General features: G+C 39.4%; 2 protein-coding genes across 8 annotated transcripts in view; one reads left to right on the forward strand and one right to left on the reverse strand.

Annotated features, from left to right (window-relative positions):
- Positions 1–1,236: 1,236 nt before the first annotated feature.
- On the forward strand, positions 1,237–9,423 carry LOC107499579 (acyl-coenzyme A amino acid N-acyltransferase 2). Of its 5 annotated transcripts, none has more exons than XM_016123892.2 (6): positions 1,237–1,465; positions 1,710–2,220; positions 3,610–3,753; positions 4,441–4,940; positions 5,167–5,366; positions 8,207–9,423. In XM_016123892.2, the coding sequence occupies exons 4-6, from the start codon at positions 4,454–4,456 to the stop codon at positions 8,798–8,800; spliced, it is 1,281 nt and encodes a 426-aa protein (XP_015979378.2). In that variant the 5' UTR covers positions 1,237–1,465; positions 1,710–2,220; positions 3,610–3,753; positions 4,441–4,453; the 3' UTR covers positions 8,801–9,423. The 5 variants fall into 5 exon arrangements, with proteins under 5 accessions (XP_015979378.2, XP_036094214.1, XP_036094216.1 ...); XM_036238321.1 differs by having other exon boundaries at positions 1,710–1,805; XM_036238323.1 differs by having other exon boundaries at positions 1,710–1,738.
- Positions 9,424–12,660: 3,237 nt separating this feature from the next.
- PLPPR1 (phospholipid phosphatase related 1) overlaps positions 12,661–17,621 on the reverse strand; it is a 213,543-nt gene continuing 208,582 nt past the window's right edge. For 2 of the 3 annotated variants that reach the window (XM_036238325.1, XM_036238326.1), the window contains one exon: positions 12,661–13,781. In XM_036238325.1, coding sequence (XP_036094218.1) covers positions 13,749–13,781 — 33 coding nt within the window. In that variant the 3' untranslated portion in view covers positions 12,661–13,748. Of the gene's footprint in view, positions 17,219–17,621 lie in introns of all 3 variants that reach the window. The other variant, XM_036238324.1, reaches the window with a different exon arrangement.

Raw genomic sequence — 17,621 nt, forward strand, 5'->3', positions numbered from 1 at the left:
TGTACTGTCTTTGCATCTCTGCCTGCCTAAACACACAACACCCCATTTTACTCTGCTTTCTAGAACTTCAAACAGGAAGCAGGACAAAAGTTTCCTCTGGGGCTTTCAAGTTTCTCATAATTCAGTTCCACCTTTAGTCAAGGCCTAGACCTTCTTTTTAGGCAGGGCTGCCTTCTCCCCTAGGACAACAAACCCCAAGGCCTAGCTTTAAGATAATAAAGCTTCAAAGGAAGAATAAATACTGAGAACATAAATACTTTGGCAGGTATTAATAATAATGATTATCCTTGCCTTACATGTAATAGGTCTGAGTACACACATATGGCTAGCTTTGTGAAGGTGTTACTTAATGACTGTTTTTTTTTTTTGAATACTGAGCTATGTCAGCTTTCTTATTTTCTAGCTGAGCAATAGAGACTCACAGAAATTTTTACGATGAATTAGTAGCAGGGCTGGGATCAGAACCCAGGGACACTCCTAAATTCTATTACACTATGAGATTCTCCCCCGATCCTACCCCATAGGCTGTTAAACTCTATACTCTGGAAATTTGAAATGCATTTGGGGCTATAAACTGTTTTTGTCTGAGGAGAACTAGCAACACTTTAATTTTTGTATATACTAATTATGGAGAACTTTTTCTCAGTTCTAATGTATAGGAACAGTGTTGGGTCTGTCACTGAGAGGAAGTCGCTGCTTCCCACTGATTGTGTCGCAGCTATGTGGATGCTTCAGTCTGTGAGTTGGATTAGTTGTACATTTTGACAACAAGGCAGACTACAGAGCTTGTGTCCCGAGGAGGCATTTTTGCATTGGGGGCAGAGAGACTGGGGCAGGGGGAGGGGTGCTTCTGCTGTTCCTTGGAAAAGTGGTTTGCAAACTGGGCTATGGATTAGCATCTGTTAAAACTATGGATCTTGGAACCTTACCCCAGGCCTATATCAAGTCAGAATCGCCAGGTGCAAAGCCCCTGTGGGAATCCTTAACAGACTTCATATGTGAGTCTTAAAACCACACTGCTCTGAAGATGGATTTTTGGGACTCACTTTCCTAGAAACCACCAAAAAGGCAGCCGTCAAAGAGACCACTTAGAGGAGGAAATACAGAAGGAATTGAAACAAAAGAGACTAGAGCTGAGAGTAGGGAGGAGGAGTGAAGGGAATGGCTTAAGAGCCAGAGTTCTGCGATGAAATGTAAGACTCCATTATGAAACACCTCAGTGAAAGGCACACCAGCTAGGCTGAGCCTCCGCCCCCAGATTACGTGGCAGCATATTCTGGTAGCTCTGTCACTGAGAACTTCAAAATAAGCTGCTAACGGTTTCTGTAGAGACAATTTCAACTTTGAACAATAGGCTGGGGTGTTTTGAATGACATAAATTAAGGAGCAACAGGAAAGTATCCACCACTTCTAGTTGGCTCAGTAAGCCGTCCTGCTCCAGAGGCTTCCTGCAGCAGAATTTAGGGTGAGTGTTTGGGGAATCAGGGCTGTCATGGCCTCCGCAGAAAAGATCTGCTTTCTGATTCAGGCTGCTTTCATTTTGGCATGTGTGTTTCTTTCATCTCAGCAGGTAGCACAGTTCTGGGAGGGACCAGCAATTACCACCCTTGGTGTTTTTTTTTGCTCAGAAACATTTGTCTGTAAACGTCAGCGTCCAGCTGGTAAACTTATGGAGAAATTGTTTCATGACTCAAGTAATATTTTTTTAGGATTTATTGCTTGGAAGGAGAGTGAGGAAGTAAGTACCCAGTGAAGAAAGGAAAGCAACAGCTTCCTAAAGGGAATGAAATTTTGTTTCTTGATTAGTAAGTTTAACTTCTATGGGTAAAGCTTTGCTCTCCTTTATTCTTTGCTTCTTGCCTCCTGAAATGTTAGTGTCTTGTCAGTTTTTGACTGCCCCTCCTCCTAATGGGTCAAATTCTCTCAGAGACTTTAGCTTGACCCCCTTCATGCTGGGAGTCTGGCTCAACAATGTAGCTTTCAGCTTTCAGCTGTTCTGGGTTTGCATCCCTTTTACTGAGGGGTCACTCTTTAACCACAACAGGCTAATCCTGGGTGAGGCATCTGAATTCTGGTTTCTTGCCCTCTGATTTCTTTGTAATCTTGGTTTCATTGATACTCTGCAGTGCAGTCTTGCCTTCTGCTGCAAAGAAGTGAGGAAACCTGGGTTGAGTCACATGGTATAAACATAGCTGCTGAGTGTCCATCTCTGGGCTTTAGGTGGGTAATTCTCAGATAAAGAGAAACCATGACTGAGATAAAAAGAAACCATGACTTAGAAGAAACCCCAGTTTCTATATTACAAAAGCTCGATATAAGTATTTTAATTACATTTTTGGTGATTCTTTTTCCTGCCAGTTATAAATCTCAGAACTCCTAAGTACGTACAGTATATGATTTGCTAAATTAGTATTAATAAGATCCCTAGAGTTTTCACACATAGTTGCTGCCCCTGAGGAGTTTGCAGTCTGCTTGGAAGGATCAGATGTGTGACCGAGAGGGGGTATGGTACGCAATTCAAATTAATTCAACTTGGAAATAAAATCTGTATTGTGTCATTGCATTGTATAACAGTTTTGAGAAAGAAAATAATAACAAGAAAAGTTGGGAAAGCATTTGTAAAATAGTTCAAATCAATGATTCCTTCTTAATGATCTCTTTTGGGGGGACAAAGGAAACTCAGATACAGAGGCTTACAGGAAGGATCAGATCAGAAAATACCTACAGAGCATCAAAATGTTGCTTGGGACATGGGGTGCTTTTTTTTTTTTTAATATTATGTGCCCATTTCCCTAACATAAATGAAAATTTGAATTGGTGCCACCTTCTTTTGTCAAAAACTTTCTTGTATTGTGGGAAAACATTCAGAATCATTTAATTAATTTAAAATTAATCTGTTGACCATGAGTTTAAATTTATATGAAATGGTCAGTACTGCTGATTTTTGATAGGGGATCAGGTTGGGAGTGTGAGCTCTGCAGAAAATCACTTTTTTTTTTTGTAAATTACTTTTTCATAGTAAGTGCGAAAAGGCATTTTTCCCTTTAGCATCTCCTCCCTCCAACGACTGTTTCTACAGTAAAGAATTGGGCATCAAGAGCTGCTTTTCTGTCCCTGCACAGCCAGAGCCAGTTTACTTTTTCCAGAAGCTTTCTTCTACTCACAAATCTAAACCCCAAAGCCTTTATATTCTGTAGTCCTCCATAAAAAATTAAGCATCTCTTGAAGTTTTTTGAATCAAGCTTTTCAAAGGGACACTGATTACGACGATTTGTGTGAAGATCTTGTTGAAAAAAAAAAAAAAAAAGATGCATACCTATGCCAAAGTCTCTGTGAGAAATTTTCTTTAGAGCTAAATTTTGGAAAGGCTTCACTTTTTCCTTTCCCCTGAGGAACTTGTAAGTTTTTTTCTGAGGATAATTGGAGCTACGGAACTGCCCAGGTTGCCTTTTTCCCTTTGGCTATCACTAATTCAGCGCCAAACTTATAGCCCACAAAATGCTCTATGTATCATGCCTCAGGTTTTCTTTGACCAATGCCTCTGATTCTAGTTCATATTTTCCTAGATTCTATTTTGTTTTTACTCTTTATTTGTTTATCTGTAAACAGGTTCAAATCCTTTGCGGGCTGAGGTATAGAGGAAAGAAAGGAAGGAGAGAAAAGGAAGGAAGGAAAGAAGGAAGGAAGGAAGAAAGGATGAAAGGATGGAAAGATGATAAGAAACACCCCGAATTTTCCTCATAACTGAGCAGAGTAAGAAATGGCTGATCAAATGTATAATACAGTCTCTTTATTACAAACATTTTGACATTTATCACTCCAATGAAAAGGCAGGAAAGCAGAAACAAAATCATAAAGTTTTATCTTCTCTTAAAAAGAGCAAATAGGAACTGCGAAACGAGCTGGAGTTTGGTCTTACAAGGGCAGAAAGGGATTAGAGACTAAAAAATATGAACACCTCCACAACATAGTTCTTGTTTATGTAATTGCATCCCAGGTAGGTTTGAGGACTGAAACGCAGCATGGATTTTTCTTATAAGCCCTTTGTCATGAATCACTCCTTTGGGTTTTAACAAACACCCTGTGAAACTGGTCACATGGGTATAATCTGAACTGAGGAATTAAAGTTCAATTTACTGAAAACCACAGAACTAAGACTTACTACAGCATTAGAATGGGTAAGACAGAACACGAAAGCGTCAGACCCAGCTTTAATTTCTCATTCTCCTATCAATTACTTGTGAAACTGAGCATGCCATTCACCCTGTTTCTTCCCAGGTAAAACAAGAATAATGGGTATTCTCCACATGTCTTCTCCCTCCTCCTAGTGTTCTGTGTGCTTTGCCTGTCTCCAGAAATCTAACTTGGCCAGACCTAATGTAGGCCTTGTTTAGCCCTTGGAATATAGTCTCCAACCCAAAGTCTCCTCTTCCACCTCAGGGGAGGAACTACCATGTGGCCCGTTGGCCAGTTACCCATGCTCCAGCTGACAGCCACGCCAGCAAGTGCCCTTGCGGATGAGCCAATACATATCCGAGCGACAGGCCTGGCCCCGTTGCAGATGGTGACCCTTACTGCATCTCTGAAGGATGAGACAGGGAAGCTGTTCCGCTCTAAAGCCTTCTACAGGGCTAATGAGGATGGTGAGCTGGACCTGAAGCAGGCGCCTTCGTTTGGAGGCGACTACGTGGGGGTCCATCCCATGGGCCTCTTCTGGTCTCTGAAGCCCGAGAGACCTTTTGGAAGGCTGCTTAAGAGGGATGTGATGAACAGCCCTTTTTTGGTCACTCTGAACCTGTATGACTCAGTTTGCTTCCAATATTCAGCTACGGTTGAGCCCAGGGCCAGCCAGGTGGTGCAGCGTTGGTTCCTCAGCCCTGGGACACGGCGGGTGCAGATCCGAGAAGGCCGGGTGCGAGGAGCCCTTTTCCTCCCTCCAGGTGAGACGAATCTTTGGTGATAGAGAAACCATTGTTGGTTGCAATAGAAATAGAAGCAAAAACAAATGGCATCAAACTTGTGGAGAACTACTACTTCCCACAATCTATTATGACTAACGTGCCATTTATGTTAGTGAATGAAGGTGGAATTTGTACTGCTCGGCCTCTCCTTGACCCTCTTTTTACTCTTTCTGATCCCCTTCTCTTCTCTCTCTGTTGCTCTCAGGAGAAGGCCCTTTCCCGGGAATCATTGATTTGTTTGGGGGCCTTGGGGGTCTAGTTGAGTTTCGAGCCAGTCTTTTGGCTGCCCATGGCTTTGCAGTGCTGGCATTAGCGTATTTTGCCTATGAAGACCTGCCCGACCTGCTGGAGGTGGACCTGGACTATTTCGAGGAAGCTGCCAACTTGCTACTGGCTCACCCCAAGGTATTTAAAGTACTTTTAATTTTACCTTGCAACATCATGATAAAAGACAAAAAAAATTTACAAATATCTATTCTGCCTGTTTTACCAATCTGTTTAGACTCGGGCATAGCAAAGTTTACAGTTAAAATAGGAATACTAATACCTACCTTGTAGGATTGTGGAGTTGGTTAGAGATCAACTTAGTGCTTATTGACACAAAGACAATAGAAAAAGGGTGGCTATATTGTGGTTATTTTCGGTGGGAAAAAAAGCCAAGACTTCTTACATTTAAAGTGCTTGTAATTGATTCACAAGTGTCTCTTTAGTGTTTTGTCTGCCACCAATCTCAAATCATGAATTCTCTGGCTTGACATGTTTTCACACTTTAATAATGATCTCAGCATAGGGTAATGCTAGAGTAAGTCACACTACAGAGCCCTGAGACTGAGAACAACGTAGAAGTTCAGTGCTAGAGCTGGCCGGAGGCATCAGAGTAAGATTACCAGCAAAACTGACTTGGCTGTACCATCCGATTAGCCGAATAAGCTCTTTAGTTAGTTTCAGATCTAGGAGCAGAACTAAGCCTGAAGTAAGCTCTCAATGGCAGGAACTAGGCTAAGGAAAGGAGTCTGGGAAGGAAGGGTGATTTTAGAACTCTCTCTTGTACTATTGAAAATGAAGACCATGGACTCCTTGGCGTCACCTAAGAGTGTTTGTTTGAATGCAAACTCTCAAGCCTCATCTCTAAATTGGTACCTACATTATAACAAGATCCCCAGGTGGTTTGTATGCACATTCAGATTTGATAAGGACTGGAAAAGTACATCTCATAACTCAGCTTTTTTCTAGGAATTAAATATCATATGATTTATAATTCAGTACCCCTCATGAGGTCCCAGAATACTGATATTTGTGGTAATGATTATCAAAAGAAACATACAGTCAGGTGTCAAGGTTGACATTCTATTACGTTGAATCATATTAGCTTAAGGTCTACTAGTTAAAAAATGTTCAAATGATTTCTTATCGTTCAATCTAACAGTGGTAAAATAATCATACCAGCTAACGTTAAGTGATTATTTGTTAGACTCTATGCTAAATACTTTACAGGCACTATCTATCTCATTTAATGCTCACAATACCCTCATGAAGTAAGTACTATTGACATCACCCTCACTATCTCAGATGAGAAAGCATATTCAGATGAACTAATGTGCCAAAACTATACGGCTAGTAGGTGACAGAGACCTCTGGCAAAATCTTTGCTCCAAACGTTCAGTCATCCTGACTCCTTGACGTTTCTTCTCTCCCTGGAGAGCCTCAACTTTTCTCAAGGCAAGAGAGGATATGCATCCTATTGGAGCATCATCGGTACCCTTATTTTCAGTGTCGCCATCGTCGTCATCAAATATATATGTGATTTTTCTAAGCACATTTGACTCTTTTTGAAAGACTGCCTAAAAGGAATTAAATCCCATGTAAAATGTTATCATGTTAATTTTTTTATTTTCATTTCAAATTTAACCATTTGTGTTGTTTGCAGAGAAAGGGCAATTGCCAAAATTCAATTTGGGTTTAAATTTAACAGAAAAAATTCAATTCCCCCCTTCACCTCTTGGTATTGTTGTAAACTTAAGCAAAACTTAAACTTCCTGAATCTCAGTTTCCTTGGAAGGACTGAGATAATGTATGTAAAGCACTTAGCCTAAAGTCTAGCATATAGTAAACTCTCGATAAATCCATCTTGTCATCTTTGTCCATCTGGTGTCTTCTCTTTCCCTTTCCCCACTCCTCAACCAATCCCAAAGCGTTTTAGGTTTTACCCCTGAATCTTTGTCAATACATCATACTCCCTCCATCCTTCCTGCCAATGTTTTAGCTCATTCTCTTATCATTGTGCGCCTGTGAGACTGCAATTGTGTATTAATCAATTTCCTGTCTCCAGTTACAACCCTCCTCCCTCGTTCCCCGATCCATTCCTCACACAGATAGTTTCCAAATGTGGATGTACATTGGATTTCTAGGTAATATTTTGTTGTATTAGATTCTTGGGCCCACTCGGCCCCATTGAAGTAGAGATTTGAAATATTGAATCTCAGAGAGCTCTACTTTAAAAAGTTTTTTTCTCCCAGGTGATTCTGATGATAGTAAGGTTCTGGGAACACAATTATGAACAAAATAAATATACCAGGTCATTATGTCTTTGCCATTGTCTGTCCAGAATGCCCGTCCTGTTCTCCTTCATCTCTTAGACTCTTCCTTCCCCTCCGCTTCCTCAGCCTATCACAGAATGTAGGGCTCTCTCCTGAGACTTACTACTTTTCTTATTGAACTGGGTACTGAAATTCAGCTGTAGGTAGAATCCAAATCTTTCCTCATTACAGTCCTCCTCAGCCCCTCAAGGCTTTCAGGATTAGCCTTTGGATTAATGGATGTGCAAAGCCTTTGTAGCCTTAAAAGGCTATTTAACTATGAATTACACTAACGTAATATTTGAAAGAACCCAGAAAATCTCTGGAGAGAAGAATTTGATTCTTCAGCAAGCTTACTGACCTTTGCTCTTTTAATGTAGAGTGTTGCTGGTGTATTAAATCCTTTTATAGCACTTTCATGAAGTTTTTATTTCTATTGTTTCACTTGATCCTAACAATTTGGAAGGTAGATAATATTATTGCCCCCATAAGGCAATAAGGCTTGTAAAGGGTAAGGAGGTAGAGTGTTTGGTCACAGAAGCTGGTAAACCAGAGTGCCAGGACCCCCACCTCACATTTCCTGATTGTCTATCATACTAGCTTATGGCATATGTGACAGATCCTTCTCAGAGTATGGTCTGTAACAGGTCCCCTTTATTTGTACTTCAGATCCAAAAGCCAGGAATTGGAGTGATCTCTGTGAGCAAAGGTGCAGAGATTGGGCTGGCCATGGCCTGCTTTCTGAAGCAGGTGGTAGCCATCGTCTGCATCAATGGACCAAATGCTATCTTTGAATTTCCGCTCAGGTACAGAAACCTGGTTATTACACCCATCCCCTCATTTCTGGAGCACATGCAGATCGATGTCTCAGGGGCTGTACGCCTCCGCCACTACAGGGGTGACCCTCGGGATAAATCGAATCAGCAGAGCGTGCTTCCTGTCGAAAAGGCTGGGGGTCAGATCCTCTTCATTGTAGGAGAGGATGATGAATCATCCAATAGCAAAGAATATGCTAAGCAGGCCCTGGACCAGCTGCGGAGCCATGGGAGAAGCAATGGAAGGATGCTGGTCTACCCTGGGGCGGGCCACCTCATAGAGCCACCCTATGCGCCCCTGTGCTATGCTTCCCGAAACAACCACCTTTCCGTACCCCTGCTCTGGGGAGGGGACCCTGCTGCTCACACGGCAGCCCAAGAGCACGCCTGGGGAGAGATCCAGAAATTCTTCAGGCAGTACCTCTCTCAGGCCAGAAGCCAGCTCTGAGCAAAGGCTAAGGGTGATGATGGCGTAGGGAGAACAAAAACGAGAATAGGCAGGGATGTGGCGAGGAGAGGGGGCTCTTCGGAGTTTTCCGTATTCACAGTCATCTTCAATGACCTGGGAGGAAATTGGACAAAATCAAAGGACAAAGGTATAAGTGCATCTGAAATATTTCTAACAAATTTGTATGTACTTTGAATTTTTGTAAATTGACTTATGTGCACCAGAAGATGTTGTTATTTCAAAATTATGATACCATTGCAAATGGAGTAATCTTTTGTACCCCTGTGGGAGATACCTTGATCCAGTGATTGTCATGCTAGATAAATTCCCTGGAACTTCCAAGTTACTTGTGGAAATGTTTTATGTTTAAACTATTATGAGTTGAGTTTTTGACATTTGATAGGAAAATTCTGATACCATCATCAGGTATAACGCTTGCTATAGATTGCCAGTAGATAATTATTTTATAATGATGCTTCTTTTTATTCCTAAAACATATTTATTTTTGCAGTTTTAATCAGGAATGGGATTAAATTTAATCAAGTGCCTTTGTAGCATTTATTGAAATTAAATGAGTTAGTATATTTAAAGCTCTTAAAACAGTGCCTGGTACATAGCTTTTTTAAAAATATGAGTTAGCTATTATTTTCAAAATGCTTTCTCTTTCAATTTGTTAATGTGGTGAATTACATTCATTAATGAAATTGTTTTGCTTATTCATCTAACTTTAATAAATGAATTTCTCATATTGATTAATTCAGGTTTTAAAATTTATTATGGAGCCAATCTAGTCATTTATATTTTCTCAGAATTTCGCCTGTATTTTCTGGAACACATTTTCCTCTTATGATTTTTTATATATTTTTTGTTGTTTATTTTCATGCTTTCTCTTTTTCCTCTCTGTCTGACTTGTAAAATATTTGTCTCTTTTATCGATCTTTTCCAAGAACAGCTTTTGGTTTATTTATTGGTCAAATCTATTTTTTCCTGATTCATCAATTTCTGTTTCTTTAAAATAAATACATTCTTCCTGTGATCTTTGTGTTTATCTTTCTGGCTTTTTGATATGCAGTGTTCTTATTTTTTTAATTTCTAAGTAGTTTCTAATTTACTTTCCCCTCCCCTCTTAAACCCAAAGCACAAAGTATCATCCTTTAGATAACTTTCTGGTTATAAAGAGAGGGGAAGAATGACATCATTTTTAATGAAGGGGTCAGACCGTAACCACCTGAACCCACAGATCAAACTTAGCACCTCTAAAATGGCCAGTTTGACATAACGTACTTCATGATCAGATGTAATGTGGAGAAGCCATCTCCTGCTTACTGAGGGTTCTCTGTCCACTAAGGACTTCCTGTCACTTTGGGATAAATTCCAAAATCCATAACGAGGCTTCTAAATTGCCCAGCATGCTCTCTAGCACCATCAAATGTTTCCTACTATATTCCAGTCACTCTGGCTTTCCTTCAGGTCTTCACATTTGTAAAGCTCTTTCCTGCCCCAGGATCTTTGCACATGCTGTTCTCTTGGCCTCAGGTGCTTTTCTCTGCTTTCTGTCTAGTCACTTCCTATTCATTCTAACATATATATCATTTCTTTAAAGAAGCCTTTCCTGATAACACTCTCTTTTGCCCTATCTAAATCGAGTCCCCTCTTCAAAGTACTAATTATATGTCGTTTTGTGGTTGTTTTCCTTTCCTTCCACTTTGAGTTCCAGGAGGGTAAGAAGTGGGTCAGTTAATTTTCTTGCATATTCTCGGTTCTTACCTTGACCCCTGACAAATAATAAATGCTCATTAAGTACTTACTGAAGGAATGAAAGTATCAGTTGATCCTGGGGCCTCTGGATCCAGAACTGGGATACAAGCAAGAGGTTTGGTGTTCATTACAAATTCCCAACAGACTATATTGTACACTTATTGAATTCAGCAGGGGAGAAATAGTATAATAGCCTTAATGTAACATTCTTTAAAACAGACTAGGGCAATCTAGTATTTGATGTGTCTGCTTCCAAGATACTTAACACACTCGAGAGATACAGGTAGTTGTATACAATAGAGAAATCAAGTCAATTTTTTTGAAACAAAAGTGCTTCTCCTGACTCTTCTGTTCTTTAAGTCATGCCAGTGATACTCCCTCTCCTCCTGAGTATGCGATTATGCTTGTTTGCATTCTCTAATTCACTCGAGCTACATTCAGCCCTTCTGTCTATCACAGCCTAATAGGGAGATTGTTAGGATGTGTCGAGAGAGGCTCCCACGTGTTCGTAACTGCTGAGTGCGGTTTCCTCACCCTTATTATACCTGTATCTAAATCTTCTTTTCATTTCCAAATGAGTCAAGTTTCCTTTGGCCAATTTAGGAAGATGTCTGGAATCCATCTATTTGACACACTTTAACTGCTTGCTCTGTGTCAGGCCCTGTTCTGGGCACCGAATCAAAAAAAATGAAAAATGTCATAGATATCCTCAGGGGCTAATAGTCTCATGAGGTTGCTTATGTCAACAGACTTGATTAGCCTTTCTTTTGTTCCTTCCCACTTTCTTCTCACAGAGAGTCAGACTTCTCAGGCTACTGTAAGCTTTCCATAAAAAAAGGAAGAAAAGCTCATTGCAGAATTTATTCTTTCTGAGGCTAAGTGACCACTTGCCCATTGGACAGAGGGCTTTGTCCTTGGTGGGTGGCCCAAGTGGAGGCTTCCCTAACCCTAAGACATGAATCTCAAATGGCAGGCTTGGAAGATCAACATGAGGCTCACGAAGTGACTTGTGGTTAATTGGGGGCAATGCTAAGGTTGCCTTGGCATAATGGAAGGAATAAGACTGGCTCAGGGGTCCTAGGAATGTGAGCCCAGGATGCCCCTTAGTTTCAAGTGCCCCAGTGTGGTTATGGTGTCCTATAGAGGATGACTCAGGTAAGTACCAATAACCCTAAGCCCAAGGCCAGGAAATTGGGTTCTCTGGATAGAGATCTTGGAACACTTCTAAAGTCCTTCCAGACTGAGACTTGAGAGAAGAATAGAAGGATAACGCACACTTTGTCAACTTGACTTAAGTTCTTGGAAATACCATCTGCTAGTCAGACAGTTAAAGGGTCTGTCATTGAGATAATAAATGGGTAATGTAAAACTAATATAGCCAGATAGCATTTTCCAGAATGTCTTATCATGAATAGTTAAATAGAATTGAGCTCTTATTGCTGTTCTGAAAAAAAAAAAATCCTAAAATATGTTTAGAAAAGGAATCACTCTGAAATTGGGCTACTTAGGTAGCCCAGAGTTTGCAAATTCTTTTTCTCGTAAGCAGTATGCACTCTTCTCATGATGTACTTTCTTCACCTCCACCACCCCCTGAACCATTTAAGTAGCCTTTGAAAAAATGTGGACTTGGTTTGAAGGCATCTTGATGTAGTGCAGCAGTCTCCAACCTTTTCGGCACCAGAGACCAGTGCTCCTACGAGAATCTAATGCCTGATGAGCTGAGGTAGAGCTGGGGTGGCGGGGGCGGGGGGTGGTGGTGATGGTGATGGTAGCACTGGGGAGCAGCTGCAAATACAGATGAAGCTTCGCTTGCTTGCCTGCCGCTCACCTTCTGCTGTGTGGCCCAGTTCTTAACAGGTCATGGACCAGTACCAGCAAATGGCCTTGTGGTTGGGGACCCCTGATGTAATGAAAATAGTAAAAGTTGGAGTCAGGCAGACCTGTATTCTAATATAAGTGCTGATATGTACAGCATCTATTAGGATTTATCTCAATGGGCATGGAATCGAAAAGGATGAATACTTACTGAGGTCTCTTCATTGTAACCCTTCAAATACCTTTGCTCAGTGAATGAAGCTTAAAACAAAAGACATGAGCCAGAATACATTTTGTGATAACTTTTATCTTCTCTTTAGAAAAAAAAAATATGTACAAAAAAAGGTAAGAAGAGCCAACATGGAAGTGTCAAGAAAACATTCAGATAGATACAGACAAAGGAGCTCCTCTCTTAAAGGAGTTACACGTCAGTTATTACCATGCTAGAAAAATGAGATGCAGTGAAAAGTCTAGAACAGTTAAAAGCCACAAAGTCAGGCTGTTGCTCTGGGCTCTGGGTTGTAGATGCTCTGATACCTTTCCGTAAAATAATACTGTGCAAACTGTAAAATATTCATTTTCATATAAAGTCCATACAATATGATATACAAAACTTGAGTTGACAGGGAAGGCTGGTGCTGGCTGCTGTTTAGAAAGAAGGCTGCAGTGTCGCCTGTCTGCCCAAGGACATAATTCCAGAAAGATCTTGAGAGACGATTATCTAAGAAAGAATCATAATAACCCTAACAGTCCTCAAATCCAGGATTTTCTGCCAATTGTTTGTGTAACTGGGTCACTTCATTAATGCATTACTTAAACTTAGAATGCAGTAACATGTTTAGAGGTCAGAACACAGAGTTCTTTTTGAAAGTGATACTTCTTTCTGTACAATTGATTTTGAGATTTACCTTTAACCAACATTGTCCTCCCTGAAACTCAAAGGTTAACTTTCATTAATATTTAAAACTTCTGGAGGAGGCAGCAACTGTGGTAATAAAAGGTTAAAGTGAATTGTTATATTAATTTTATTTCTGTGTCTATAAAAATGAGAAAAGAAGGTTTGTGTACAAATATCACAAAACAACATCAATCATTGAATAAATGTGGTTCTTCAATGCACACTTGAACAAGAAGAAATTTTCGTTGGTTTAAAATTCTGGCATAAATATATTAAAGCTAACCAAAAAAAAAAAAAAAAAAAAAGTCAGGGCAAGCGACATCAATTCCTCATACAAAAAAATGTACAAAACATTAGCCTCTAACTAGATAAACATAATACTTGTCACAGTTTGACATTGAGTAACTGTGTGTCTTGAAGTATCGAACTGGAGAGTGATAAAAAAAAAAAAAAACAGCTTGAGACACATCAGCCATCTCAGGTAACTTCGGTCATGGAGGCAGAGTGATTCTGCAAACACAAGCAGATAAAATCTTAGCGTCGGATTGATGGACTCATGCACACGTTCACTTTTTCCTGAATATCCCTTTGTTGCACAGGCTCCTCCTTTTTTCTGACATGCTCTTCCAAGGCCTCTCAAATTGTTACTTCTTCTATTAAATCTTTCTTAATTTTCAACCCAAATCAGCTTATTCTTCATCTGAATTTGTTCTCTATTTAATTCTGTCTCATATTTACTTGGCTATATTCTAATATGAACATTTATGATCTCAAAAAGAAATTTTAACTGTATTCTACATCTTTTTTAAGATAGTTTTTAATATTGAACAGTTCTAATTTTTGAAAAAAAATTCCACATGATTTATTCTTTGAGTCACGAGTTATATAGAAATGACTGAATTTAATATTTTCAAACGTATATCTTTTTGTTTTTAGGTATCTGAATTTTTCTCAAAAGAATGTGGTTTGTGTGATATCGATTCTTTAAAATTTTTTAGACTTATTTTATAGGTGCGTACATGGTCTATTTTCATAATGTTCCATGTGTTTTGAGAAGGATTATACATAATACACATTAGATCAACCTTATTAATCATCAAATGTCTTTACAATATTTTGTTTGTTTTCTTAATTACTGAGAGAACAGTAGGCTATATTAATAGTTAAGTTTTGGAGGAGTCAAAAGTTATACATAGATTTTCAACTGCGTGTGGGGGCCAACTCCCAATCCTAGTGTTGTTTAAGGGTCAACAACCTTTTGCAGGCCCTAAGTCTTTCTCTTTTGTTTGGATTTAAAACTTCTAGTCCATGGAGCTGGCAAATACCGTAAGAAACTGTGGCTATGGATCTAAATGATTATTACAGGCTTCCTGGTTTCTGTTTGTTTTTAAGACACAAGAGATTAACATTATATTCCTGAGAGCTCAATCATACATGTTAGAAACTGAGTATTTTGGATTTTTCAAGATACTTTTATCGGCCATATTTGTAAAAGCTAAGGTTTGATACATTTTATCATTAATGTGGAAAATAATTTCTTTTATGTTTTTACTTATATAACATGGTTTTTGAAAATTGTTTTTTGGTCAATATCTTGTTTATGTGTTTATAAGATTCCATCTAAGAGTAAGAGGTAAAGATAAATTCAGCATCCTAACATAACAAAATGTGTGACTATGGGCAGACTTCTTTAACTCTCCAAGTCTTTTTTTCTATTGATAATATGAAGTGTTTTGCATGAAGGGGACCATTAGAATTGCTCTGGGAATATTTTTTTAAATATATAATTTTTTTTCACTCCAGAATTGCTGAATCAGAATCTCTTGGAGTTAGGTCCCAGGCATTTGGGTCTCGGCATACACAGAATTCTTTGTCTGTGTTAAAGAGAGAAAAAAAGTCTTCTTTACTCTGGAGACACAGGGAGACTTTATGTCATATCTACAGTGAGTTAACACAGTTGTTTCATCTCTAATTTCTTTGTTAATATAAACTGTGTGTGACAAGGACACACATTGTTCAACACTAAGCTTAATCGCTCCAGTGAATGTGGACTTAGAGATGTAGGATATGGCTGGCGGGAAGCGGGTGTCTTTAGGGTCACAGTGAGATGTGAGCCTAAAAGGGGATCTCTGTGAGATCACAGTGACTCTCTAAGACCACAAAATAATGATTTGGAAACTTGACTATTTTTGTTTTGTTTGCATTCTGTAATTATTTACTTTTTGATTTCTCTTTACTACTTGGGAAAGATTTTAGAAAAATGCACCTTGTTTACATCAGCCCCACTAAGGGGAATCACACGAGGCAAATATGCAAATTTGAGCTGGTTTTAGAGAGGAAAAGGAACACCATAGCTCCAGGGGGCTCAAAGTGGCAAAGAGAAAGGGATGCCTCAGGGGGAAGGAAAGGAGGGTGCCTGGGTGCCGTCCCCATCCAGACAGTCTTCCTTTTGAAGTATTTTGGACAGCGGAGTGCATTTCCTGCATGTGAATGTGTGCTCTAAAGAGAGGCTCATCTCTTCTCTTGAATCTCCAGAGATCCTTTTCCTAGGTTCTATCCCAGAACTGACAAAGGCGCAACTTCCAATAGAAGCCAAGGCTGTTGGAATGCACAGGGAGTTCTTGCCCACAGGGGAAAAGAAAGGGTATATTTATTTTGGAAGAGCTCTAGCTCAATTCAAATTCACCAGTCTGTGCAGCTCAGTTCAAACACACTATCCCCTATGGCATATTTCCATATTCAATGCCAAGAGCTGCAGATTTCAGAATGGAATTTCCCTTGAATGATGCATCAGGCAGCATGGTGTATCAAGCAAGGCCTTTAGAAATAGATGGGCCTGTGTTTTAATTCTGACTGGGCTACCCTGGGCATGTTACTTAATCTCTTTTTGCCTTACACACTTCATCTGTAAAATAGAATAATAATGCCAATTGCAGGATTAGATTCAATGTGATGGCTCGCAACAAATGCTAACTTTCATTTCTTGATCAACGAATAAAGGGTACATTCCCCTAACTAACTACATAGAAATATATGACCCTAAAAGTTACTTGAATCTTCCACAACTGGTATGGAAGGCATCACTGAATCTTCCACAACTGGTATGGAAGGCATCACTGGAGATATAACAATCTCCACCTAGCTTTCTGGAGCTTCATTTTGACTAGCTTGCAGAAGTCTTGTTCATTGTTTCAATAAATTTCTAATTTCCATGGAGGTTCAGATAGTAACTATGGTCTGATTTTAAGTTCTTGGTTTTGACTAAAGTGTCTATTTCAGATTTTGGTTCTGCCTTGCACCTGTTCTTCCATCAAATATTTATTCCACACCTAGTGAATGCCAGACACTATGGAGAATAAGACATGGTTCAGATACTCAAAGGTCTCTAAGTCCTCGGGGAGGTAGATATGAGAGGGCGCTATTGGCATTAATTATGAGGGGCAATCATAGCAGGGGCCCTGAGGGTCCTCTCACCCAAGCCTAATATTCTAGAAAGGCCTCAAATTATATGCAGATGAGGTACCTGTGTACAAAGATATGTGAACAGATTTGAAAGAAGTTCTACTACTGCCTATAATGAATAATAAATTAATATGTATTTTAAAAGGATTTTTAATCTTGTGAATAGCAGTTTTTGGAAACCCATTTGGCACTTCATTTTTCAGTGTAAGTAGAATCCCCCCAAATATGGCCTGATGTCTCTCGGTCTGGTCAACAATTCATGGTTCTGAGGGAGAAGAGAGAGGGAAATCTGGAGAAGGCTTCAGACAGAGGATAATGCTCGAGCACTGCTGGGCAGAAGGATGGGGAGGAAGGGGGTATCCTTAGGCCAGGACGTTCAGGGGGAAGTAAACAACATTTACTAGGACACAGAGACTGACATGTTTGTGGAACTCAGCAAATATTTCTCTGCCTTTTAAATTGACCTTTGTCTTCCGTTGCTTCACCTGAAAAATAGAGGTAATAATTCTGACCTTGCCAGGTATAGAATCATAATTCGAGAGGTAAGAAAAACTAGAGAGAGAGTCATTTTATTATTTCATTACAGGGTATCATTATTTAGCTAATTTGTGATTCCACCTGCATCAACAGGCCGTATATAGATAAACTAGCAATAATGTTTTTCGGTATGTTATTTCTAATTAGACCAAGTCAAAATTTTCATCTTAATACAGGGTAAGGTAGAATAAACAAATAAATAAAATACTTAGCACTGATTTAATGCAGAGCCCTAAATATTTTTCTCAAGATGGCAATAGCTTTATTGTTTTGTTGTCTTAGATGTCTGATAGGTAATAATCTTTAAATAGTAAAAAATATTATTTTTCTACTTTACTGATGTGAAGCACA

This window comes from Rousettus aegyptiacus, unplaced genomic scaffold, assembly GCF_014176215.1.
Source record: "Rousettus aegyptiacus isolate mRouAeg1 unplaced genomic scaffold, mRouAeg1.p scaffold_m13_p_3, whole genome shotgun sequence".
NCBI lineage: Eukaryota > Metazoa > Chordata > Mammalia > Chiroptera > Pteropodidae > Rousettus > Rousettus aegyptiacus.

Excerpts from the sequence above, each read along its gene's own strand:
- LOC107499579 (XM_016123892.2), top strand. The coding sequence starts at position 4,454 with ATGTGGCCCGTTGGCCAGTTACCCATGCTCCAGCTGACAGCCACGCCA. Across the intron at positions 4,941-5,166 it reads AGCCCTTTTCCTCCCTCCAG|GAGAAGGCCCTTTCCCGGGA; the intron begins GTGAGACGAATC and ends TGTTGCTCTCAG. Across the intron at positions 5,367-8,206 it reads TGCTACTGGCTCACCCCAAG|ATCCAAAAGCCAGGAATTGG; the intron begins GTATTTAAAGTA and ends TTTGTACTTCAG.